The sequence below is a fragment of the Lissotriton vulgaris genome, chromosome 8 (assembly GCF_964263255.1).
Source record: "Lissotriton vulgaris chromosome 8, aLisVul1.2, whole genome shotgun sequence".
Taxonomy (NCBI): domain Eukaryota; kingdom Metazoa; phylum Chordata; class Amphibia; order Caudata; family Salamandridae; genus Lissotriton; species Lissotriton vulgaris.
The window spans coordinates 1,215,060,965-1,215,088,495 of NC_141696.1; the positions used below are offsets into that span (position 1 = coordinate 1,215,060,965).

General features: G+C 42.9%; 1 protein-coding gene across 7 annotated transcripts in view; it reads left to right on the plus strand.

The window, feature by feature from the left end:
- The window catches only part of LOC147698511 (UPF0690 protein C1orf52 homolog B-like), a 273,572-nt gene extending 250,965 nt beyond the window's left edge, over positions 1-22,607 (plus strand). For 5 of the 7 annotated variants that reach the window (XM_086935097.1, XM_086935098.1, XM_086935101.1 and 2 more), the window contains one exon: positions 19,477-20,522. In XM_086935097.1, coding sequence (XP_086791223.1) covers positions 19,477-20,176 — 700 coding nt within the window. In that variant the 3' untranslated portion in view covers positions 20,177-20,522. Of the gene's footprint in view, positions 1-8,253; positions 8,275-19,476 lie in introns of those variants that run through there. The other 2 variants (XM_086935103.1, XM_086935100.1) reach the window with 2 other exon arrangements.
- Positions 22,608-27,531: the final 4,924 nt, after the last annotated feature.

Consider the following 27,531-nt stretch of genomic DNA (forward strand, 5'->3'; position numbering starts at 1 on the left):
ATACTGCTATATCTACAGCCAAGGTTTTGCTAAAAGAATATTTCCCTAGGTACGGTTTGCTGAGGATGGTATGGAGTGATGACGGAAGTGAATTTGTGGGCCAGATTATGAAGAAAGTGTGTGCGGGTTTGGGAATCAAGCAGAAATGTCATGCTGCGAATCACCCCCAGTCAGCTGGTTTGTTCGAATGCTACAATGGCACTCTTAAGCTTAAATTGGCCAAGATACAAGCGAGCACTGGTCTTACATGGCCCGATGCTTTGCCCTTGGCACTTTTGTCAACAAGGACGACAGCACATTCTCGTATGGGACTTAGTCCGTATGTGAGAGTTTTTGGTTGCCCGGCAAATGTTTGGGGTGTGCCGAGGCCGAATGAGTATAGCGATATCGAGTATCCTATGTTGGTGGATTATTTACATGACTTGACTGCTAAATTGCGTATTCTTCACCAACAGGTGCACAATACCTTACCTACAGCTTCTGTGGATCCAGGACATTCAATACAACCTGGAGACTGGACCTTGGTGAGGAATTTTCAAAGGACGAAGAATTTGGAACAGAGGTGGGTAGGACCATTTCAGGTTCTACTCTCAACAAGGACTGCCGTTAAAGTTTTTGGCAAGAAAAACTGGGTGCATGCCACCCATTGCAAGAAGATTCCTTTGCCCTTACCATATGATCAGTGGGTGAAGGAAGGAATTGCAGATTCAGAAACCGAAATGGTCCCTAATTTTGTGCCTTTTAGTGATGCGTGTTTGACATGAACTCAGTGCAGTTGACTAAGTTCTACAAGAAGCTGTGCCTCCTCACCTGAAGCTTGATACTACCCAACCAGAGTTGCTTTTTAAGGATCAGACGGTGTCTGGTAAAGAGCGCTACAATCTGAGATCTAAGATGGACAAATAAAAATGAAGCTTTTTTGGGAACTATACTCTTTCAGACAAACTTTTTTGTTCTCTTTTTTTTTTTTTGAGCTACCATCTGAGCTCAGCAGTAGGGTCGCGGTATAAAGACTTAAGGTTGTGCTTTGTGTGGACACCAGGTCAGCGGTTCTGGTTTGTTCTAGGGCGTTCCCTGGACTTACAGACACACACTTGAGCGAAAAGAAACAACTGCTGCGAACAGCACGGTTAGAGGATGGAGTTTTTTGTAACTGAGAGAGTTGTTGATAAAATGAATTTTAAGATGAGATTATGTATATTGATGCGTAGTAAATGTTTTATAATACTGTGTTCTTTTACGCTCTTAAGTATCACATTGGCCTTTATGGGTTGGATTATCTATGCTACTCCACTGAATTCTGCATCTACGTCCCAACCTATGCCTTTTTTTTCTACTGTTTCTTCGCACCAATTTTACACGTTGCCTGAACATGAACAGATAAGGAGATCGGAATTCGTTAACAATTCTTTTATACAGCTGTTGCATCAGCATCAGTTGGTAGTAAATACCACTAATTGTTGGGTTTGTGGTCTTATGCCTCATACCATAGATAGAGGTATGCCTTATTTGGTTTTGCCTTTTTCTTTCAATGGGTCTGTATGGGCTTTCAGACTATGTTTATCTATGCGAATGAGGTATATCCTTTACGTTCCATGAAAGACAATCCGAGAAATAGTGCCTTGATAAAGGGAATAGTAGATATGATCCGAGATATTGATGCATATAATGCTATCCCTAAGGATGAGGCGCAGGCTTACGTTGGATGGAACGTGACAGGGTATAGTACTAGTCTGACAGAGAAGGAGAGGCGAAAAAGGTCTCCCCCGATTTGGATTGTACCACATCGAGGCCACTTTTGTTTGCAAGGTAGTGGTCGAAATCCGAGAGCTCAGTTAGGTAAGAGTGTGTGTGCTCACACCTATGTTTATTCATCCCAGACTTCTCCTCCGTTCGTGCCAGCTAAAGACACGTATTTTGTTTGTCATGACAGAGCCTACACATGGTTGCCACCTGATTTTTCGGGAACTTGTTATGTGGCATTTTTGCTTCCCCCTACGTATACTGCTACTCCAGACTATCATAGGACAAGATATGGTAGAGGTGTCTTTGATCCAAACGTCTCTGCACAACTCATAAACAAACAAAAACCAACTCCCCTTGGTTCACCTCTGATTTAGCTTCCTCCCATCTACTGTGTAGAAAAGCATAACGAAAATGGCGCAGAACATATGACAATGACGACCGTCTCTCTTACATCCAACAAAGGAAAAATTACCTCTCCAACATTAAATCTGCTAAAAAAAACTTCTACGTCAACGCCATCAAGGAGTCCTGTCAAAAACAAAAAACATTGTTCTCAATAGTAAAATCGTTCACCCAGCCCAAAGCACTTCAACCCGAAATCCCCCCATCCCAAGACCTTTGCGACAAAATATCAGACTACTTTGAAGACAAAATCGTCTCCATCCAAAGAAATTTCCCCCCTTCACAAACAACTTCAGGTGCTCTTATCCCCCCTCAATTGGAATCCCTAGCTGGTAGCCTTAAGAATTTCTCCCCTGTCACCCTGGCTCAAACCAGAGAAGTCATCCTGGCGTGCAAGTCTGGCTCTCCGTCTGACCCCTGCCCTCCTAAAATCCTCCACCAACTCATCGATTTGGTGAACCCTATCATCAACGAAATAGTCAACTCGTCGCTTCGCACCGGATCTGTCCCCCGCCTGTGGAAAAAGGGTATAGTCAAACCTCTCATGAAAAAGGTCAACAAATCCCCGTCGGACCTAACCAACCTTCGCCCGATCTCACTCCTCCCGGCTCTGGGAAAAATAACCGAACAGATGGTATACAGAGAACTCAAACGTCATCTGGAAACTTATAATATACACCATCCGCAACAATCTGGTTTTCGCCCCAATCACTCAACTGAAACAGCTCTGATTGAACTATCAGACACAATCAAAACGCTACAAGATCAGAGGAAGAACGCAATTCTTATTCTACTCGACCTCACTGCGGCGTTCAACACCATCTCCCACTCCATCCTAATCAGCAGATTGACGGACATAGGAATTTCGGAAATCGCTCTCTCCTGGATAAAATCATTTCTTACCGACAGGTCCCAAACTGTCGCTCTTGGCCCCTTCCACTCCAAAGAAAAGAAGGTTTCCTCCGGGGTTCCTCAAGGGTCTATTTTAAGTCCCCTTCTTTTTAATATCTATCTCATCCCACTCCTTTCCCTGATCGAATCATTCATCGTATGCCGATGATACGCAACTCATTGTACCCCTAGAGGATAATTCAACCAATGCTGAGATCAACCTCAAAAACTGTTTGACAGCAGTCTTCCAATGGATGGACACTAACCATCCCAAATGTAACTCCAGCAAAACGGAGATCCTCCCCATCGGAAAGAACACCTTCTTCTGCCCAGCCCTCTGGTGGCCGGATGATTCAGTTGCACCTCCCCAGACTGTAACAACAGCTAGGAATCTCGGCGTCCTATTCGACTCAGACCTATCATTCGACCAACATGCCAGGACTGTAGCTGGACAATGCTTTGGAATAATAAAATCGTTAAAACATTTTTTTGACTTTCTTCCCCTTGACGCCAGAAAAACAGTAACAGTAGCCCTCATAATCTCTCGCTTAGATTACTGTAATGGTCTCCTTGCGGGGGCGAAAAAGACTACTCTGACCAAGCTTCAAAGTGTTCTGCACACGGCCGCCCGACTGGTCCTAAAGCTGCCCCGAAAAGCCTCTATCTCCGCAGCTCTAAGATCCCTGCATTGGCTCCCCCTCCATAAAAGAATACTTTTTAAAATATTGATTGTTGCCTTTCGAGCTTTTAACAAATCTGGTCCAAAATATCTTACCAGACGCTTCCCCCACTACAACCCCAGTCGACCCCTCCTTTCGTCCCAGGACAACCTCATCCTCCCCTCTAGGTACAACTTGAAGACTAAGGGTGGTAAAACCCTTAGCTTCCTGGCCACCAAAGCCTGGAACAACTTGCCCAAAAATATGAGACAACAAACTCATGAAAAACCTTTCAGAAAACTTCTGAAGACTTGGATCTTTAACCTTTCCGATAACTACACTAAAGCAGCCATCTAAACTTATACCGTGACCATGACTGGTCCACCAGGAATTTCAGCGCCAAGATGCTCCTTCCGGAGCGAACGTGGCGCTTTACAAATGTCCCCACAAATATCACAAATCAGGAAAATACCGCAGCACAGGATGTAGGACACTTTTTCAAGGGTTTCCTACCGTTTTGGGGTCCTATGGCCAATAGCAGGAATATACATCACCTTACGAGAGTGGTTGAGGCCACTATCAATGAGACTGCAGGTGCCCTTAGTAATGTCACCTCTGTGCTTCAAGCGGATCGTCTTATGACGTTACAAAACCGTATGGTTTTAGACATTATACTTGCAGATAGAGGAGGGGTATGCAAATTTATCCAATCTAGTTGCTGTGTTTTCATACCAGACAATGCACCTATGGTATACCAGGCCATTTCTAGACTGCATAAGGTCTCCGAGTCTATTCACGTGGACGAAGGAGACTGGTCATTGACGGGATGGTTTTGGGGACTACTGTCCAGATGGGGATGGAAGATTCTGATATTCTTTGGTATGGTTTTAGCTATTCTCTTCTCTTGTTGTCTTTGCATCCAGTGTGCTCCCGCTGTTTGTAGTCTTTGTACTACCTTGTGTGTGTGGAGACCTGTCTCGAGAAAAGTAGAGAATAGTAGGATAATGCTCCAGCAACATCTTGATGATCTGATGAATATTGATATAGACCTAGATTCAGATTAATGTGAGTTTGGGTTATTGCCTACGTAATGGCAAAAGGAGCGTCTGAGGTTCTGTGAAATTCTGACTTGCCTCGTGAGGTAATGGTTCCGTCACGATTTTGGTGATGTTGAACCGTATTTAGTGAGTGCGGCTAATATGGAGTGAATTTGTCATGTTAACTAGTGAGTTCATTACGTATTCAGAGACTTCGTTTTCGAACATGGGTTCCATTTTGTTTGTGACTCCATTTTGTGTTGCCATCACGTAGGCCTGTGGGCCCGTGAAGGTAACGGACCGAACGAACGAAGTTGCATGAGCTTCGCTGTTCATACACTTATTAACTAGGCTATTTCTTAACTTTAAGGTGCATTGTAAGAAACTTGCCCCTCCATTAGAAACTGACCTCGCTAACCAATTTCCTTGGTAGATTGTGGTCTGAGATTACGAACCAAGGTTCAGGACATCGTTAACTTTTAGGTTCCTTACACATGCTTTATCTTGCTCGTTATCTTTCATTGTTTCCTTTCCTATGCTCTTTCATTACATGCATTGTGCTTTCAATTATGGGTTTGTCCGGCTTGTGAAGATTGGATTTGGGACATTCCTAATAATTAACTTGTGGGTTGGGGCAACGTAAACTGAGAGTTTCTGCTATGTGATACTTTGTTTGAGAATGTACCTTATTGGTTAGAATTTTGAGCAATGGGTGTGTATTTGTATTGTGAATTTTGGGATAAAAAAGGGATGTCTTGCCTTAAAAAAAATTGAACAGTTTCTTGAGTTGTACACCGTGTTGTATTGCTGAGATTACTGTTACTAGCTGCAGCTAATAAATTTGGTCTCTGACGCCACCCAGAAGTATTCAGTGTCTCTGTATACCAAGACAGGGGAATCCGAAGACTTTGGGCGTGTCCCTGGCGCCGCTGGTTTAGAAACCTGGTTCTTCAACATGTTGATGTTTTCTTAAATCCCCTTGTTAAGAACCTCCCGTCTTACATACAGGACACCAAACACATCCTTAGTATTCTGGCAGATATACAGTGGCAACCTGGCCTGATCATGGCCACTTAGGACGTGGTGTCCCTTTACACCTCCATTAAGCCTGACTTGGGTCTAACAGTTATCACCAAATATCTACACAACAGACCTATTACACTTTGGGAACACACAAACATGCTGGTCTCTATGATGAATATCATTCTTACTAATCATTTTTTCATCTATGATAGGCACTGGTACAGGCAGACCAAGAGTTGCTATGGGGTCCAGATTCTCCCCTTCTTTCGCAAATCTCTACATGGGAGCCCTAGAAGCCGAATGGATATGGGGCAGCAAGGGCGTCCCCTGGTCCGATCACATCATATATTGGGGGAGGTACATAGATGACTGTTTAATCATCTGGTCTGGCAGTCATGAAACCCTCTGTGAATTTTGCAATCATCTCAACAGTAACAATATGGACATGAGATTCACCAGCCATATCAACACCACTTCTGTGACCTTTTTAGATATAGAACTCTGTCAAGAACAATACTCTTCACATCCGTCTTTTTCGCAAGGAGACCTCTTGCAATGCGGTCCTGCATGCTGAAAGCTCGCATCCCAGCCATCAAATCAACACAATTCCTTACGGCGAATTTATACGCGCAAGGAGGAATTGTAGTGAAGACAGTGAATTTTAAAACTGTATCAAAGACATGACAGAAAGATTCACTCAGAGAGGATACAGACCTGATATACTTCATAAAGCTAACACCAGAATCAAGAAAGTCAATAGAGAGTCTACTCTTACCAATAGGTCACATCAAGCTACACTGATCAACCAGCAAGACTCACTATGGACTTCAATGAAACCAGTTTATGTGTACAAAAAAGCATCAAGAAACATTGGAGTGTCCTTCTGGCAGACAGATCCTTAAAAGAAACCATAATGACTAGACCCCAAATCACGTTTAGACTGGGCAAAACCCTGCAGAACAGGCTAAGTCCGACTGTTCCACGTGATAAGAAGAATGACACCTGGTTAAATGAACGCTCCAAAGGTTTTTTCAAATTTGGATGCTGTGGAATGTGCAAATGGGCAAACCACGGCATCAAAACCTTCTTAGGATTCCTGAAACAACAATACAGGATCAGTAGAAACATTAACTGCAGTACCAGATTTGTGGTATATGTCATTCAATGCATATGTCAAAGTCAATATGTGGGGAGCACCATCAGGCCCCTGAAAGAACGAATTAGGGAACATGTTCGAGCTATTTTCCAACAAGATGCTCGCTACCCAACGGCATTACACATGGCGACATGCCCTTCACAAGGGGAAACTAAATAATTCCAATTCTATGGCATTGATGTCACAGAGATGAATGTCGGAGGAGGCAATTGTGAACTTAAACTAAGACAAACATGAGCAACCTGGATCATGCGTCTGTAAACTGTTAAGCACAGACAAAACTCCGATCATGAACTTCATTACTTTCTAGGTCCATTATTACCCTGAGTACCGACCAACTATCATTACTTCTGCATTCTGTATCTCCTACTTGATATCCATGGTCCACTTCTCGCCGCATCAGAATGTACGGACTTTGAGCAACCCTGAAACTGACATACAACCCATGCTTTTGAACTTATTAACATTCACTAACATGGGCAAATTGATTCGTGTAGTTATGCTCTTGAATTTCGTCTATATGTAATAGATCATATGCAATTGTAAACTCTTTTTAAACTGACCACTTTGTAGCAACCTTACACTTTCACCTATGTCTCTTTGATGATTTTCCACTCTAATTTTTGGTCCTCTTTCCATTCTTTCCAAATTTCATGCACTCATGAATGTTTGTCTTTTCCGTACTACTTACTCTGCCCCTTTCTCTCCTTTGAGTGCAAACCCCATCCCCTCCTTTTCAGAACCGTTCCCTTCCTACATCTTTATGCTCTTTAGTCACAGAACGTGAGAATGTCAATTTTTCCTCCAGTTTCGGCTTTAAGTCCCTTTTCATTGTCATCGGCCCTTCAATGCACCTTCCTTTTCGGTAGGTTAGGGGTCTTGTGTCTATACCGCTCATTTCACCACAAATGGCAGATGCAACGCCTCTTTTACTGTTTCCGTATCCGGTAAACAGATCGACGATCTGCTGCTTAGATCCACGTTGGCAGGAGGTAAGTGTTTTGTCCTCCATATGAGCTTCTCTCTATCCTTCCCCCCGTAATCATGACGATCTGGCCTCTGACCTCCTTACGTGTCTCTTTCCTACAGACCTGGCCTCGTGGTCTCTCCTACACTGACGGCAGTACCCGCCTGTCTTTGCTTAATCTTTATCCAAGTCCACTACAAACGTGTTGGCCGCTTTCCGGCACAATTGCACTTACTCCACCAGGACCGGGTTGGAATTATCACCTTTCCCCCGGTGAGTTCTTTACACCTTGGTTTATTGTCCTGCTATAACTGAACCTTTTTATACTTGACATAATTGTGACACTAGGTTTTCCATTTTTTCTAGAGCCCGCCCTTCTAATACACTTTTCAGGTAATTTCCCTGCCTTCAACGCACGATAGACCTTAGTCCCATCGCGCTTTAAATACTTGTTATTTTCCCTTTTTTTGCCCTCCGTATAGGCTTTGGTTGCACTCCTCTCGTCCTTTCTTCTTCCATTGCCTTCTCACTGGCGTTTCTTTCACCCCTTTCTAACAGTTACTCCGCAACCTTAATTAAGCATGACACCTCTTTATAAAGTGATCGCAATGTATAGAGTGACGAAGATAAAGTACCTTGTGTGACCTCGAGCATAACACTTATTACCATCATCATATATGTTTTCAGCCATATCTGCTGGGTATATATATTTCTCTCTCCCTTTCTCCACAGATCAACCTGGCATCTTGATTTTTTTGTTTCTTCTAAACACACGCAGTACTTACTTAGCAAAAAATGTTGTTGGAATTGTAACATACTGTATGTCTAATCTAAAAAAGTACTTTAAACTACGATAATCATATGTATTATCTTGAGCTAAGTTTCGATTTGTGTATTTTGTCTTCTTTCCCCTTTTACTTCCACAGATCCTCCAGGCATCCTGTATTGCTTTTGGCTTCCCCTAAATACGTATTATTTATCTTGCAAAAACGGTTTTATATATCTTGTATCTAATCTAAATTCTCACCCACGTCACTTCACTCAGCCAGTATTAGTCACTCTCCTGCTCCTTTTCAATTACAGGTTCTTTCCTCTTAGCAACCCAAATGAAGACCTGCTAATGCGTTTACCGTCCTGTTTCTTTCATGTGTTTTTCCTTGTGTTCTTTTTCTTTGAAGCTATAGTTGGTTCAACATCGCCAGTCACGCACACTCTGGTTTTTTGTTTTACTATTGTAAAGTTTGGAGTCACTCGATTTATGTCCCTTTACACCTTTGCCCCTTTTGGTTTCCACTCACAGGAGGTGTTCTTTCTACTCACTTGGCGTTTATAGCTGCCCTTTTGTTGACTTGTACCTATTCTACCAGTACTGTACACTTCTTTTTGTATCACCACCAGCCCTGATGAGTCACGGTTTGCCACCCTCTCTGTGACTAAACACGTGTCGGCTGTGTTCCTGTTCTCTGGATGTCCTCTGTAAGGAGAACCACTTTTCACCTATAAAGCAAAAAAGAACAACAAACTCTTGTGAACATTTGTATTTCTTGTGACACTTATGATTACCCCGTAAAGAACTTCTTGCGTGTGCTCTAGTGCTTGTGTTTAAAGATGTTGAGTGCTGATTAAGGGTTTAGCCATGTTTCGACGAGGAAGACTATATCTGGCTTGAGGGAGGTGATGGTGTTCCAGATCTCTATGGCTTGCTTGTGGAGTAATCTGGTGTTGATTAGCAGGCAGTAGAGTAGTTCTGTTGTGGTGGTGATAGGCGGGGGCTCCGGGGAGGGGGGGGGGGGGGGGCTTGTGTTGTAGTGAAAGCGGCAGGAGAAGGGTCCCATCCTTCCTCTCTCTTACTCGTCCCAAACCTTTCTGACTACTATGAACTCTCAAATATCCTTCTGAAATTTCCCCCTCCCTTTTAGCCAATTCACCCAGCTAACTGGTGCACATGTCTGATTCTTACAATAACAACTTACTACTTCCCTATCCATTCTGTCCTACTCAAATCACTGCTAAACACACAAGAACTGAACAGCACACATTTAACACAAGTAATCCACAAGGGCAAAAAGCACATATTACTAATCTACTAACTACTTAACTCTGAACTTGGGATCTGGATTTGCGTGCTGCTCAGCGCAACGCACTTGCCACATCATGTTAGTAAACGCAGGGCTTTAAGTGGGCCGGGTCCTGTCGGTGCTCAGCACCGGCAGTTCTAAAAAGCGCTGGGACTGGTCACTATGAAGCTCTCCATTTTTTACCTCACCCACTGGGTGAAAATTAAAATCTTAACTCTGCAGCAGTACCACCTTACGCTGCCTGTGATGTAACTTCAAAGAAACTCGTTATAGTTCTTGCACAGTCTTATTTCAGAACTGAAGCGTTTTCAATATATGTAGTTGTTGCCTGTTTATCTTAGGCAACTAACAATCACTGACTAAGCCAATAGTCCTGGATTGTTGTAGGTGTAATGTTAAGTGTTGTATTATATATCATTCTGGATGCTATGACCGAGGCATCAACATTCTAGTCGGGCAGCACACTATGCTAACGTCAGATTTATATCTTACGTGTTTTAAGTCACGCCCTTAATTACTTCGACCACGCACCGTTGAGAGCCCCCCACACAGTTTTTCATCCCACTAAAATTCGTGAGTAAACGCAAAATAAAATGCAATCTACAATGACTCCACCTGTAGGCTACTAGCATCTGTATTTTTGGGCAGAAAGAGAAGTATCGCTAGAGAATATAATCGCTGGGTCACAAAGCTGCATGGTAAACAATACTTGATATTGTACACAAACCGACTCTTCCACTGATCCTAAAAACAATCACCCCTTTTTTGGACGCTTTTACAGACGGAATTATGAGCTCCCGGCTGCAGCTCGACACACTTCTCCTCTTTTCTGTTCATGTAAAACAGAGCACTCCGTGAGGGGGTGGGGCTTGGATAAATCTCTCAATGACTAGCTGATTTGAGACCGCAGCAGCGAATATGTGAGCGGGGAAAGTGGGGGTCCTGAATAGCTGTAGGGATTGCTCTAACCGATAGCGGGACATCAAATATTATACTTGCGCGACAGGCACTCCTGCCACCCGTATCCTATCTGCTAATTGTGAGCCGGCATACCGATTGGCTCACCATACTCCCGGTTTTCCCAATAGTTTGAGTCTAAACGGAAGTAGCTAGCTGCAGGCGAACCTTAATGCTACGCCGCTGGGAGGTAAGTGTCACGCTCGTGATTTGTAGTCTGTTGACATACAAGGTAGGTAAGTGAATCCAAATATAAACGTGCGCAGCCCCGGACGGCAAAATGGAGGGTTAGGAGGGCTGCCGAAATTCAAAGCGTGTATGAACACGCATGAGTGGGGTGAAGTGCGGCGGCCATCTTACGTGTGGCAATGTTGCGGAAGGAGCTGATGGGGGCCGACAGGCGAATGCGGGGCGATTAAGGCACCAATGTATTGTATTGATTTGTATTCTAACAATTACATAGCGCTTATTACCCCGTTACAGAAGGAGGTTAAGCTGTGGTCTAGGTGGTTACCATTAGGCAATTTTAGGAACTTTTCGTTTTCGATGCCGTAAGTAACGACTACTCTCTACATTCTTGCCGCTTGCAGCTGCAGCGAAGCGCCCCTGGTGCGTATCCAGTCTATCGACGCTTCTCTCTGTTTCAGAAGCCGCATAGGACTGCGCTCTACTAGCAGTGCCAGCAGCGGTCGCCTTAGAGCAGTGATTCTTCGGCCAGGTATAACGAGAGCCAGCGGTGGAGCGTGCAGGGCAGGGAAATGTCTGCCTCATTTGCACAATTTATTTATCCCAGAAATTGAATGCACCTTGATTTTTAGGTTGCTGCGTTAAAGCCGGACATATCGCTACACAGTGAGGGTTCATGGTCCCATTTGAATGCGTGTTTTTTAGTATATTGGTTTAAATGTAAATGTATGTGTCTTGTAAAGCGCACTGCTGCCCTGAGGCGTCGTGGCGCTGTAGACCGCTGGGGAACCCGTCCTGGCTATCCCTGTGAGATGGTCCCTACTTGGTATCTCCAAGGTGAAACCAGGCATCCCCGGCGAATGGGGGGGCCGTTGTAGAGATGAGGCAAGCTAATGCCCAGAGTTGCCGAGTGTGATCCCTGGTTAGAGTAGGCACCGAGGCGAGAATTATCGAGTCCGCTGACCCTGGTCCATGACCCTGCCGCGTCGGGAATTGAACCCTGGTCCCGGGCCGTTCTCTGCTTCCGGGTCTGCCGCCTCTAACCAGTGAGCCACACCACCACCAAATTAGTTCAGTCGAAGCCCTGTCTAGCGTTTGTATACATTCTTGGACCTGACCTCTTTATTTAACCAACATGTTATGAATAATATACTTGTAGAGGCTTTCAGTAAGCTTTTTTCAGCCATTGGTCTCTTATTGTGGAATTTACATTTTTCTTTTATCCTCTCCAACACACAGCATGGTTCAGCCTACTTCAGCCATTTGTTAACTTTGCTGTGAGTGATAACATTCGGCCCCCTCAAGGAGCAAATTTCCACACAAGGTAGTTCACTTGAGTGTGAGAACAACTTTGTCAATGGGTGTTTTTTTTAAACTTAAAATATTTTTGTTTTCTACCACTGTTTTTACAAATTGATGAGGGCTTGTTAGACCTGGTATCATTGGCGTGAGTCTCCCTTCCATTTATTCTGATTGTCTCCCGTTTTTTAATAGGTTTTGCTGGTTTTAGAGGCTTTGGGCACTGTGCCACTGCTATTCAGTGCCAGTGCTCCCTGTGTTAAATGGATGTACTAATTAGTGACTCCATGATTGGGTTATTTGATTTACTTGTCAGACCCTAGTACAGTGCACCATATGTGCCTGGGGCTTGTAAATCAAATGCTGCTGGTGGGCTTGCAGCACTGGTTGTGCCACCCACAGAAGCAGCTTGTAAAGTGTGTCTTAGGCCTGCCATGGCAGAGCCTGTGTGCAGTCTGTGACTGCCATGTTGACGTGGCAAGTGTACCCACTTGCCAGTCCCTAAACCTTACCTTTTGTTCATATCAGACACCCCTATGGTAGGCCCATGGGCAGGGTGCATTGTAAGTATACGGTAGGACATTCCCTGGTGTGTGTGTGTGGCATGTCCTAATAGTGAATTACAGCAATTTTCGTTTTTCATTTTTCACTATTGCAAGGTTACCTGTACCTCTTAGGCCAGAATGGGCAGTTTGATTATAACATTTCATAATCTTAACTGACTCAGGGAACTAGGTAGAAATTCGAGTTTAGTATGCCTGAACTCAGAAATATAAAAAATCTTTTAGTGAAGTTGGTGTTAACATTCTGTGTTTGAAAATACCACTTGTAGAAAGTAGGTATTTTCTTGCCTAACTATCCAAGCCTGCCTCTGCTAGGTTGTGCATTCCTTGTCTGGAGTTTGAGTGACAGGGGCTGGGGGATTCCAGGAGACGGGGTGAGTCAGCTCAAGGCTGAATAAAGAGATCTGCACATAGATGGGTGAGAGGAGTTGCACCTGGGACCTAAATAGGGCTGTGCCTTCCCTCCACAATGCTGGCTCCACCTCCCGTGGTGTGTCTGATGTCCCTGGCCTACACTGTGAAAGGAAAGGAGGAGTCTTGTCAACAAAGTGCTCCAGGATTGACCAGAACTGGTTTGGACTAGGCAGAGGAGAACAAAGAGAATTTGAGTATAAATATGGGGACCCAGTCCCTATGACTTTAGATCACTTCTGGGAACAAGACCAATCTTTTGCCAAGGAGAAGAACCAAGGAAGCTGCAAGAGTTTGGACTGCCCCTCTGCCAATGTGCGGATTGCTGGGTTGACCTGCAGTGGTCTCTTTATTGCCAAGGAAAGGAGAAGGAACTTTTAAAAGAACTTTCATCATCTTGCAGAATATTTCTCCAAGGGCTTGAACTTGTGCTTACCTCCTGCTGAAGTCTCAGGGCTACAAGACTTCACCACCAGCTCCCCTCTGAATTTCCTTGCTGGGAAGTCTATCTGCAGAAGCCTGCGTGTCGCTGGAAGCGAAACTCAACGAGAAGAAGCGTGTCGTCGCATCGCCAGAGAAGTGTGCCACCGCTGCATCTCCCGAGAAGCGTGTTTTCGTCGCAGCTGTTTCCCGTCGCATCACCAGAGAAGCGTGTCGCCACCGCGAGGGTTGCCGTCGCATCACCAGAGAAGCGTGTCGCAGGGCCTGTCGTGGCTCCAAAGTACAGAGTTCGTCGCACGGCCGTCAGGGCTTGCACGCGTCGTCTTCACGTCGTCGCATGAAGGGCACCAATTTATCGCTCCGGATAGTCAGCTCCATCTTGTCGCATCGCAACTGGAACGCATCACGAGAATCTACGCATCACCTCCTATCCGGCAAGGACCAAGACGCATCCCCTACTCTGAGCAAGCATTGAGGCGCAATGCATCGTCTTCCCCCGAAGCAAGGAACCAACGCATCTCCATCCCTGCAAACCTTTTGTTTGTTTTGCGTTACGCATGCAGGTACTTTTGTGAGAACTTTATCGCATTCATCATCAACTTGAATTAAGTAACTTCTACAATCTTTAAGCCAATTTTAAGTACAGTATTGTGAATTTTTGTCGTTTGGGGTCTTGTGTTAAGTCTAATAAAGATTACTTATTTTTATAAAACCTGTGTGGTGTCCATCTGTAGTGTTTTCACTGTATTACTGTGTGTATTCACAAATGCTTAACACACTGCCTCTGAGATAAGCCTGTCTGATAGTGCCAAGCTACCAAGGGGGTGAGCAGGGGTTATCCAGTAGTGTAATCCCCTTTCCCTGACTTAGAAGCAAGGGTCCCTATTTGGTCGAAGGTGTATACCATTGCCAACTAGAGATCCCTAGTTCTAACAGGGCTTTAAAGCTTCCCCTATAAACTAAGGCTTTTTTTTGACCTATCAAAGAGCTGATGACCAAAGCCAGGCATGTTATCTTTGGCTATGCTTGTTTTTACTGGACTCTTTAATGTCACATGAGGTTCTGCATATCCAAAGCCTGAGTTCTGTGTATTCTGTCCTCGATTACTTCAACACTACAGTGCCCATTTTATTAATAGATGCCTTTAGATCAACGTACCCTAATGGAAATGTATTTTTGGATGAATAAAGTATGTATTCGGTCGGGTTTTTAAGACCTGCTGACGTTTGTACCCATTTCAGAGTAATTTGGTCTAATCTTCAGATGAGGGCATTTTATTATTTTCCCCATACCCCCCGCAGTCTAGGGAGACATAACCAATGAACATACCATGGTTCTAATTCATGATATGCGTTGCATATACTATATTCTCATGTGGTTTGCACCTTTCTCCGAGAACCATTCCAGTCTAGTGCTCAAATAAGAATTTGTGTAAGATCCTGGTATTCTCTTGTTTTTTTCACAACAGTCCAGCCTTTCTGTTTTTGGTAATTCTCATTCAAATAGATTCATCAGCTCTTACATACGTTTTCAGTGATTTCTTCTTGTATTTGCTCTTTTAATGTTAGTTTTCAAACAGGAAGAGCAGTGCTTTTACTTCCATTTTTGTAAAAATAAAAAAATGGCCTTGATGTGGGAATGCCCGCAATACTACTAAATACTGGGCCCAAGTAAGTGTGGGCATATGAATAATGTTAAGTGCCCAGTTCTGCTGGGTATGCGCATTTGCAAGTGATAGTTCACCAGAGGTGTAATCAGCACATTTGGTTCACAGTCCGCTACGAGAGCTTGCATGTATATGTTTCCTTTACTGAAACATTTGTCTTTGTGGTTGGAGAGCCCCATTTTTACCTCCTAAAAAGGCACAAACTACACCCCCTTTTTGTGCTAGAGTTCTGTATTTCTCTGGAAATAGCCTGGTGCCAAGTCCACAGACTACATGAGCTAGCCCAATCCACTATTATGGACCGCAGAACTATATGACCTGGTAATGACCTGATCACTCTGCAGTAATGCGAATTCCTACGGATATGAAAGTAGCAGGCCACTTGTTTAGACAGGCCTGATAAGGCTACAGCTTTGGGTGGATCTTTTCTCACATCGGCAAGACACAGTTCTTATCGAGAACTTGCACAATCAAGATCTCCATGTGTGGAGATTGAGCTGCAGTAGTTGACTGTGTTTAATCTACCACCTGAGGTTGTGGATGTCATTCATGCTGCCAGGTGTCCCTCTGCAAAGTCCATTTAAACCTTCCACTGGGACAAAATTGTGGTCTTGAATGGAGTCAGCAGCAATGACCCCTTACAAGCCAAGCTGCTGGATACATTGTTTGTTCTTCCTAGCGTAACAAGGTCTTGCATTAATTTCTATTGAATGGTATTTGTTGTCCCTTTCAGCCATTTTATGGTTTTTGGACTAAACGTCCTTCTACAAAGTGCCTGATTTTATGTGGTTTGTTAAAGGTGTGACACTCGTATCTCTCTTCTTCCCCCCCCCGCCATTTAAACTGTCTCCGTGTGACATTAACTTGTTCCTGATGTTCCTCATATGCATCTCCCTTGAGTTGATGGACAGCTGTACACCACCTATTTTCTGGAAAAACTGGTGCCGAGTACCTGTGCAGCCTTCTAGCTGAAAGCCGTGACTCCTTTTCACAGTGAACAAGCCATCACTCTTCTAGCGTTTTTGCCCCACCTCACAGAGGAGGAGAGACTCCATCGGCTGAACCCCACGAGACCTTTAATGTTTTACATTGATTGCACATTGGTTGCACCAAAGACCATCAGGTAGATTTGATTTTGTTTTTTTTTAGGGGTGTCTGGGGCAAAGAAAAGCAAGGTTGTGACGATCTTATGGCAGAGGTGGAAAGCCTTTTTCCTAAAGAGAATTACGCATTGGCCAAAAAGCAGCCCCATAAAGGACTAAGAGCCCATTCCACCACAGTAATGCTGCCACCACTGCATTAGTGTCCAGAGTTGCTAGCTTGGGCATATGTCATTCCACGACATGGGTGTCATTGCACTCGTTCTCAAAATATTACTGCCTTAACAGCCAGTTCTGATGGGAAGGACATTTTGCCAGTTCAATACTGCACAACCTTTTTATTTGATCTCACTCCACAGACTCTCCACCTTGGGAGGAACTGCTTTGTTGTCTTTTCTATAGGTGAAGAGTCTGTGATTAGAAGTATCCATTAGAAGAACAAGTTACTTACCTTCAGTGACACTCTTTCTGGTGGATGCTGCTAACTGCAGATGCCTCACTTCCCTTTCGCCTCCACAGCCTGTGGAGTGGCCTCTTTAACTAACTATAAAAAATGACTCAGATTGGAGATCCTGTACATTGGTTCTGACAATTGCTTTTGCTTTGATCTTCACGTCAAGAGCACAGAAAGAATTCAAGCAAGAAATTGATGTTGGCCAGCAGTGGTGGAACTTGCATGCAACTCTGCTCACTTCCACTTCTAGGGTGGAACAAAGGCCACAAGACTCCACCTAGTAGCGCACTGGAGCACTCCTATGAAAGTGTACGGATCCAGTCTGGCGCTTGAGAATAGTCTAAAGTTGAGGAATCCTATAGTTTGAGTATTCACTAGAAAAAAGCATCACCAAAGGTATGCAACTTGTTCTGACTTCACTTTTTCAGAACTATGTGAAAAATATGATACTAGGTTAAGGAAAACCGCACGCTTGAAAGAAGAAGTTTAAAGTAAATCAGAACTTAGTATGAACATTGGGAAGTCAAACATTTTGAAAGAATAGATCTGAATCACCCAAAAAGGCATATATGTATGTATGTTCATTGAAGAAACAAAGGGTAAAGCATTACAGTTACATGTTGGAATGAGAAATGAGTTAACGTTTAAGAAAAAAAACAAAGTGCATTGAAATACACCATTTGTAGTTTAGTCAACTACATATGACTTTTGCCCACATTCGTTGGCTAAGTGTTTTCTATTTTGAGTGGTACATTATAGAGCCCAACTGTCATTCCCACTCCATACCTTTAAATGAACATGCTACATAGTACCTGGGAAGACATCTTGGATCCCACCAAGGAATCCTCAGCAGCATTGCCTCTCTCTTGGCTACACCTTTTTGGGCTAAACTTTAAAACCTGCCCACCCCCAACATTCCGCCAAAACCAACTCTCTCCTTTAACTATATTTCTCCCACTTTGCACCTGAAAACACCTTTCTTCTATAATTTTTTTTCAAGGTTTGCAAATTAGTGCCATTTTAATGAAACTGAGAACATTTTAACTACCTGTTTAAGCAAATCTTGCGTCATTACTATATCCCCATTTTTTTTAACACAGTTTTTCATTGCTTGCTAAGGCAATAATACAGCTTTAATTCTTGCATAAGATATGCTAGAATTTTGTAAAATAGTCAATGATTGCGAAAAGGGAAAACCTCTATACTATGAAGTCACAAATGGGTAATGTCTGCACTGCCCTTTTGTTTTTTGGCTAGGCTCTGAGAGTCATTGTTACCCATAGTGAAGGAACACTAATCTATGGTTCTTGATCCTGTGCTGGTACGACTAATTCCCTTCATGTGGAACTGCATACAATGGATGTGTGTGGCATTTAGAGCATACTTGCTGATTTGCAGTTAGAAAAATATAGCAGCTAAGATGGAGTAGTGGTCAGAATATATAGCTGAGTAACTTTCAATAAGGAGGTTGTTTTCCACCAGGGGTTTCAAAGTGACCTCACATGGACAGTTGATGCCACTCAGGTTGTCTATGATGTACTTGGAACTCCAAGGTGGAAACCTGAACCATATCAACAAGTAACCATCTCCAATTGTATTTTATGTTTTCCCTCTCCTCCAGTCCTTTTTCTGGTATTCTGCGACCATGCCCCCCCATTCTCTGGGGCCTTCCTAATACCTAACGCGCATGGTGAGCCTAGGGCTGGCTCCCCTTAGTAACAGAGCTTCTATAAGAGCTGCTTTTTACCACTGCTTGGAATTCCCCAATGACCCCATGCCTATGTAGAACCAAAATAAAGAGGGGGCGTGGTGGTTGGCATTTACCCACACCTCTGGGACTGTGAAGACCAGAGAGGTCTTTGGATACCAAGGAAGATAGCGGATCAGTGTGCCCTTTAACATTGACACAAGATAATCTTAATAATAATCTGCTTTTCTTTTCTGGGCCGTCATGGCTCATCAAATACTTTCTAACCATGTAACCGTTTTAGATGTAGTTGATGTGTGAATGGATATGCCCTTTATATTACATTACCTCAGTAATAACTTACAAGGACGCCATGTATTTTGGAGATTTCAACCTGATGATGTTTTTGTGAATTATCCATTATTAATCCACAAAAACAGTTTTTTTTAATATTCTTATGATAGATTTAGTTTAAGTATTTTGTGCAGTGAAACTGGGGGGAACGAAATCCTGCATTTTATGTTCACCTATGTGTTGAAATAAATTTTAAGTAGCAACAATCAAATTATTAGTACAATTAGCAAACCCAGCGAAATAGCATTATTATACACTGAAACGAAGTATTATTGTAATCATTGATGAAATGTATTTTAAATCTACTGCAGCAGCTTGATTAAGGTTGTTTGTATTTTTTGCTTGTAGCTTCCCCAACCTCATCCATTTTTTTTTCTCATTTCCTTATTCATGTGTTAGAGCGGGAGCCAGACCTTTCCAGCAAAAGACCAGCGGTACGGACCTGACTGCAGTCAATAGTAATTATCCTGGATCATTTCTTCCTGGACCCACCCCATATAAGCTATTTGTGATTGGTGAATTGTGTAGTGCATTTAGCCTTTGGCGGAATACTATGGCTGGGGAAGAGAAGGATCCCTTAAGTTTTTTTGCTGCTTACGATAGTAATTCTGATTCAGACAGCAGTGATGATGCTTTGGATAATTCAAAACACAACCGGGACAAGTTGAAGAGGGACGAAAGCAGTAGGGCAACCTCCAAGCAGCTCTCTACAGCTCAGGGAGATGGGAATAACTTACCGAAACCAGATGATCTCTTCCAGACAGTGTCCAGACCATCATTTCTCTACAACCCTCTTAACAAGCAAATTGATTGGGACCGATGGGTGAAGAAAGCGCCTGAGGAGCCTCCTAAAGAGTTCAAAATCTGGCAAACAAATGCAGTGCCACCACCAGAGGTTTACAGAACTGAGGAAAAAAAGCCACCACCTCCCGAGTTGGATATGGCTATAAAATGGTCTAACATATACCAGGACAATGGCGAAGATGCACCACAGAGTGCAAGTAAAGTAAACTTTTTACCAGATGAAGAAAAAGAGGCAGAAACTTCGGATGTGGATGATGATGAACCAGCATCTGCTAAAAAACGCAAAGTTGATTGAGATGGGAAAGGAAAGAAAACTGATTTTAAAGTTTTTAGAAATAGAAAACTATCCTTGATTTTTAAAATGTGTCTTCCTAGTTCCCTGCCACTATTTTCAGAACAATAATTGAGTGAGTCAGTTTAGTAATATTCCTTTTTTTGTGTAGTGTAGTGTGGATTATTAGTAAACTGAACCCTCATTGCTGCAGTATGAAGGCAGAAGTGTGATATACTTTAAGCACCGACTAACTTGCTAGAGGAATCTGAAACTCCTTTTTTGTTTTGATTATCTGTGTGTGAAGTGTGAAAAAGCTTATTTTCACAGTATAAACTTTGAGGAGAACAAATAAATGTTTATACAAAAAGGTAGTATGTTGTAATTTTTTGTTCTGTTACCAAAGAGTGGGATGGGGTACTGAAGATATCAGAAATCGATTGAAGACAACAGGTCTGACAGAAAACCTGCCATTTGTGATCAGAAATTGATTGAAGACAGCAGGTCTGACAGAAAACCTGCCATTTGTGATCTATCTGTCTATCTCCCTAGCTATCTTACACTGATAAGTGTCACTGTATAATGTATTTCCATTCAATTAGCTGAGGGCTCCTGTTTTTCCAGTTATGTTCATGGTTGTACATTCTTTACTAGTTTTACTGTTGGTTGTTGCAAACTCTATAAATGTGTTTATTCAAAATATTTATTTTGTTACTGTTACTCTTTTGACTCTCCCTCCATTGTCCCGCACCTCCCAACTATTTGCATTTCTCTTTACATTCATCAAATACTGTGATCATACTTTACTTATGGTCCTTCTTTACAAGTGTTGTCACTGAAGCCTTCTTCAGAGACAGGCGCGATGTTAGTTTGGAAGAAGAAATTCAGAATTTGAATGGATTAGCTCAAAAAAAGTAACAGTAGTATACTAGTTAACTAGTATATGAAATCAAGTATTTCAGCATCTTTGTACATGAACAACCGTGCCTGACTTCATGTTGCCAGATGTGTACTAGGGTTGGGCCTAATTCAGTATAGCGTAATCATGCGGAACAGTCTAAAATTCTGCAAGATTACGCTAGAAGAGAAATTCTGCATTTATGGTTATTTCTTAATGCACAAATGCTGGGCAAGTAGGCTCTGCCCCACGGCTTATAGTATTATATATACACACACACTTGTTTGCATTCATACATTAAGAACTGTTTTAATAAAAAATATCCCCAATATTTTTCATTTTACATTAATACTTCTGAGATGTATTTTGGTTTACATGTTTTTTTTTAAGTCCCAGAACAATGTTACAAGGCATGAGAGATTTCTGTGAATGGCACTGGTAAAATATCTGCCTTTGAAATTATCTGATCTGCTTCCAAAATAAGCGGTTTCGATAGTTACAATTTGGAAGTAAATCTCTACTTTTGAAACCAATGTCACTTACTTCATTTCAGTTGTTACTAAGACGAAGATTAGATAAAGAAACTTAAACATGAATAGAAGGGGTGAATCAAGTAAGATAACGGACAAATCTATCCAAGTGACACTAATCTGTTTTGGTCATTGAGCAAGATATATGAGGTTTCCAAATCATGTTTTATACCACAATGTTGGACTGATTAAGTACACAAATACGTTGATGCAGGTTTCATAATTGCTAGAAAACCAAAGCACTTCTCTCATAGGCATCATTATCAAATGCCTATGGAGAGGTGCCTTGGTTTTCTAGCAACTATGAAACTTGTGATAGTGGCCTTAATGCGTGGGCGGATGGTTGTAATCAGTTTGAATTGTATGATGAACTAATATTGACTTTCCAGAGTACCTCTTTAGTGTTGGATGCACTGCAAATTGATTAAATGCTTTTAGAACTTCATTTGGATTATAGATAATTGTAATAATTATTGTCATATATTTTCTATGCATGTTCTTAACAATTTCCAATCTGAACATTTGTGGGAAATAGTATTTTATGTTTAGTCCTGAAGAAGGTGCCAGCTATCTACATATTATTATTAGGTGAACTTGTATAGCGCAACAGCTGCCTCAGTAAAGAGGCGTCCCGGTGCTTGCAGCCGTGACATATTCCACTGAAATGTGTTGACATATTTGTGTACTAATTCTGTCCAACATTCTGATACAATAGATGATTATTATTTGGAAACCTCATGTCTCTTTGCCAATGATCACAACAGATTAGTATCATTTGAATAGACTTGTGTGTTGTTACTTGTTTCTCCTGTTGTATTTACCTTTCACGTTTTCTATCTTTTCATATTCTTTGCTCCATATTGTGAGGTTATAGTTTTATGTTTTGAATTTATGCTCTATCAATTGTTTTTAACCTTTATATCGCTAATCCTATTGACATAGAAATGTTAACATATACTTTATATGTGTGATCTATAAATCGGATACAGTGCTGGCAAAAAAGTCATTACATCTGTGCATTTTGATACTTATGTGGTTCTAGTGTTGATTGTAGATGTTGAGTTCGGTTGTAAGATTGAGGTCTGCCTGAGCAAGTGTTTGAGGAATAGATGTGTGGACCATTGACTTCCGGAGGGGAGATTTTATTTTACTGTTTAAAACTCTTTCCCCTTGGTTTGTAGGTCCTCTTTCTATTTTTCCATTGATCAAACCTATGCTACAAGAACACTAAAAGTAATAATGTAAAAAGGCCATAATAGCAAATTACCAAAAGCTGATGCTAATCTGTTTCTCAAATGTAAAATGTAGACACAATTTCACATTAAAGAAGGTTGACATAAGCCTTCCCTACCCATAATTTACACAGGGTCAAAAATATGAGGGCACTTACCCTAAGAAAGTAATGTTTTGAAATGTTGTCCTGGCAGTTCTGTGTGCGCTGTTCATGACTTATAGCCGATCAATTCTATTTTTAGGTTAACTCCTCCCAGTCTGGTTGCGAAAGACTTATTGACATGGAAAGCAACTCCGTCCATTACTTCCCATTGGATTTTTTTGTGACTTATTTTCTTACTTTCTTAATCGTGGTTTTATTTCTTTACCCCGTCGATCTAGTCTTTGTTCCTCCAGTGGAGGTTAACCTTATTATCATCTCTGACTTACTCCTTTCATCCTTCAATGAGTGTCTAGTTTTCTGGAACTTTCTTTTGGTAAAAAACCACTCCATGAGCATGCATGCATTTACAATGTTCTCTGTATTTTCCCACTTCTCCCAGCACATTACTTTTCCAAGTTATTCTATATGAGTGCGTGCTTTTTACCGCTTCTCTTGGTATATTTCTTTTCATAACATAAAAATGTAATTTCCCACAACTTTCTTTCGAGCCTTTTTTAAAGTATGCTTTCACTTTTATATAGCTTTACCCTTCGAGCTGCTTTTCTGTGTGCTTTAATTTCACTTTCTGGGTCTTGTTCATTCGCTTCCACCCCTCTACACATTGCTCTATCTCCATTTGGTTCGCCACCCGTGTTGTCTGTTTTGCTCCCCCTCACCTGTGCCCTCAGTGTTTCTTCCCCCATACACCCATATGTTGTATCCCTGCCTTCTGTGATTCTACCCTTCATGTTGCTTCCCACACCTGCCCGTGATCTATATATTTTTGAGGCAATCCAACTCTAATCGGGAAGCAAACCGAAAAAGAAACACTTTTCATTTTGTCAGCGAACACATGCAGGTATGCACAGTTACAAAGTGACTCAGCTGTGCGTGCAGTCTTTTTTTCCTATTTATTACCATGTTGCACAGCATCCGCTTCTCTGATGCGTAGAAGCAAGGCATAAACAATTGACTAAGCCAGTAGGTGCCAAAGGAAAGATCTATTGATTTTGCCAGTGGTTGTTTTATTTCTAATCCCTGTTATTTTGTTAAGGAGGTGGATGAAACTACAACTAAATATTAATTTTATCTATAGCACGTGTCAGTAAAGTACATACCGTTGATTTCAGTGTACACCTCATGTGAGAACAAGGCTATCATGTAAGCAGACTTTCATATATGTTTGAGCAATGTATGTCTAACAGTTCTTATACCCACTCTTCTCCTGGTAAAAGTTGTACCAAATCTGGGTTCTGGATTTGGCATGGCCATTACCTAGGTGAAAGTTATCATTTTAGCTGGATAAGTGTGCTTTTGAGAAGAAATAGACACATCTGTTCTTGAATTTACTATCATTCTCTCCCACTCAGCACCATTGTTTTGCTCTCCATGTTACTATGCAATCCAATTGCTATTTAACCATTTTTTTTGTATTGATTAAAACTCATTTATTAGAACATCACATGCAAAAATAGCAAGGCCAATGTATGTTCAATATCATCAGAAACTGATAAACTAAAGTAGCTTAAAAAGGCTTTAACCCCTTAAGTGCTGATGACGGAACCGCTCCGTCATCAGCTACGGGTGAGCTGTGCTGATGACGGAGTGGTTCCGTCATGGCCCGCTCGGTGCGCCTGCGCGGTGCGAATTTCGCGCCTGCGCTGACGTTCTATTGAGCGGGGTGGGCCATGACGGAACCGCTCCGTCACAAGCACAGGTCAACCGACGCTGGTGACTGAGTGGTTCCGTCACCAGCATGCGGCCGCCCGCCCCCTTAGCACTGCGGCGGAATAGCCGCCGCAGTGAAGGGGTTAATGACTGATATCAAGTCACTATTAATCATGGCTAACCTATCAATTTAAATGTGGGGTCCATGCTTTGTGTCGCAACGTATACATAATCCATACATTTTAGAACTCCTCATTTAAAAAAAAATCTAACTTAGAATCTCAGTTTAATGCGCCATTGAGCTAACTTATGACAGACTCCCTACCACTTCAAATTGCTGTTAATTATTAATCCCTCAAAAATACTCATTTACATGTTCAATATTTGATTTACCCATTAGCCATGTATAATTAACTTTGTTTTAGCTTTATTGAAAGCTTCCAGTTACGTCGTTAATTTTGGTGTTCCTGGATATCAAAATTAAATCACCTGCATATGCTGAAAATGTAGACAGAGGAAGCCTGCAAAATGTAGTGTAAAGGCTTGTGTTGTAGAGACTTGCGTGCCAGTAGTCTTAACAATGTGAAAAAAGTATGGTAAATGTTATACAAAGTAAAAACATTGGAGTAAAAGCTGTTTCCTGTTTCCATCCACAGGTAAGCCCCTTGTAAAAGGTAGCAAGGTGCACTAGCCCTAAGGTGAGGGTACAATGGCATGAGCCCTGTACCACTACAGTATCTAAGCCCAATCTTGGGCATTGTAAGTGTAGTAAAGCCATAAAGAGTATATGGTCTGAGAGTTGAACATTACGAACTCCACAGCTTCATAATGGTTTTATTAAAAACTTGGAAGTTTGGTAGCAAAGTATGCGTATGTGAAGTTGCATTTCGGAAGAGATGACTAGACGTAGGGCTGTGATTGTGAAGGGCTGAAGCTCGGGCTGGAGATGCTGGAGAGGTGTAGCGTGTTTTACCTATCGCACGCATCTAATGCGGGCCACATCACAGCCAACCCGGCCATCTTTGCTTTCCCGACCCCACACCGGATCTTGCTGATGCGTAGCTGTGCCGGCAAACGGAGCACACGGAACCTTGGTTTATCCCGGATTACTCCAGATTACCGGTGAGAGGGACTTGTGCCAAGAGGGGGGCATGTGCTGAGGTTCTCCGTCCCCGCCACTTACCACTGCCCCCTCTACTCAGTGCAGTGCCTCTACGCAGTGCAGTGCTGCAACCGGAGGATCGCGGCTGCGGAAGTGGCTGCAGAGAGCAGAGAGCGATCAAGTGCGGCAGCCGCAGCAGGCTACAGCGAAGCGTGGGTCCCAGGTGCCACGGAGACGGACTGGTTAGACCGGGTGTGGTTTGCTGCTCCTCTGGGGTGTCCCCACTTGCTCCTGTCAACACCTGCTTTTCCAAGCATGCTCGCAAGAGGTGTGCAATCTGTGCTTTAACCATCCAAACTGGTTGTCCGCTCCAGCTAAACCTCCGGCTCCAGCCCCAGCTCCAAGAGCCGCCAAGTGCTGAACAGATGCTGCAACTCCATTTCTGGCCCCCTGCTCCCCCGGTCTCAGCTGTTGCACATCACTGTCACTGGACAACTGCCATGATCTGCCGCTGTATCTGGCTTGAGCCGGCAGGCTGCACGGCAGAGCGGCTGAGCGGAGAGCAGCGTGAGGGAAGCATCGAGGCCCACCTGCGAGCTGATCTACGTGCTTGCAACTCCTCAATCAGGAGCAGAACGCAGAGAGGAGCACCAAAGAGCTGCGGACAGTTGGTGGAGCGCCCTGACATCAGCATTACTGCCAACAGCCGAAGCATGGGGGTCCCCAAAACCTCAGTACAAATAAACCGTTGACACATTCAGGGGAATAAACACCCCTGTACCCCTTGTACCCTTAAATCCCTCTGCGATTAACCTAATCACATCTGCTTAGGTCAAACATCCAGATAGCCAATGTACTAGCCTGCGATTTATTAGCGCTTTACTAGTAAGATGGGATCTAAAAAGAAGGGTTGACCACGTACAATGACTCCTGAAGAAACTGCTAACCGACAATTGCCAACCAAAAGAATAACAAGGAGTATATTCCTATCAGAGAGCTTAAACAAAATCCCACAGGATGTCTCACAAAGGGGGACGATCAGGCACTTCTTAAAAAAAAAATGGCCACCTTAGCACCACCCATGGCACTACTCCTGGTTGGCAAAAGGATGAACCTCTGGACACAACACCTTTTTGTCACGATCCGTGCATCTCACAAGAGACTTGCTCCAAAAGTCCAAGCAGAAAGCTTTCCGATGGCCCACATACCCCCGAAGTATTATTAAGTCATGTGAGCGGAAATGGCTGCTTGTGACTAATGAATCACCGTGCAGCAAAATTACACCCCCATGTAAAGAAAAGGTTTCCAACCACATGATTGGCGGGAAAGATGAAACAGCTCTATCTAAAGAGTATCACTTCCCCTTGATAGTGGCTCAAATTCACTGGACCAAATGCCACAATCAAGACATCCAGAATGGAGTGAGCCGTAAGACCTTACAATCGGCCACAAGCCCAGTGCTGCTTCTAGATGACCTGACTCCAGAATCTCAAGTGGTAGGGGATCTCACAGCCTCGTTCCTCCAAAAACTGGTCCAAAAGATTGAAAGAACTCTAGAACTAACCCCAAACTTGCTGGGGCTAATAGGGCCTCAGTGGGACTCTAAAGCAGATCACTTCACCTCCAACAATAGCACAAATGAAGATCTGCCAGAAACTACCTACGAATGAGATAAACCGCTCCACAAATGGAGCACTATTGTGGCAATCATCACAGATGGAGGTCCAAATAGACCTCGCCTAGTCAACCTAACCAGCAGGGTGGAAGAACTGTAAAACAGGATTGTTCAGCTCCTGGTCTCCAACC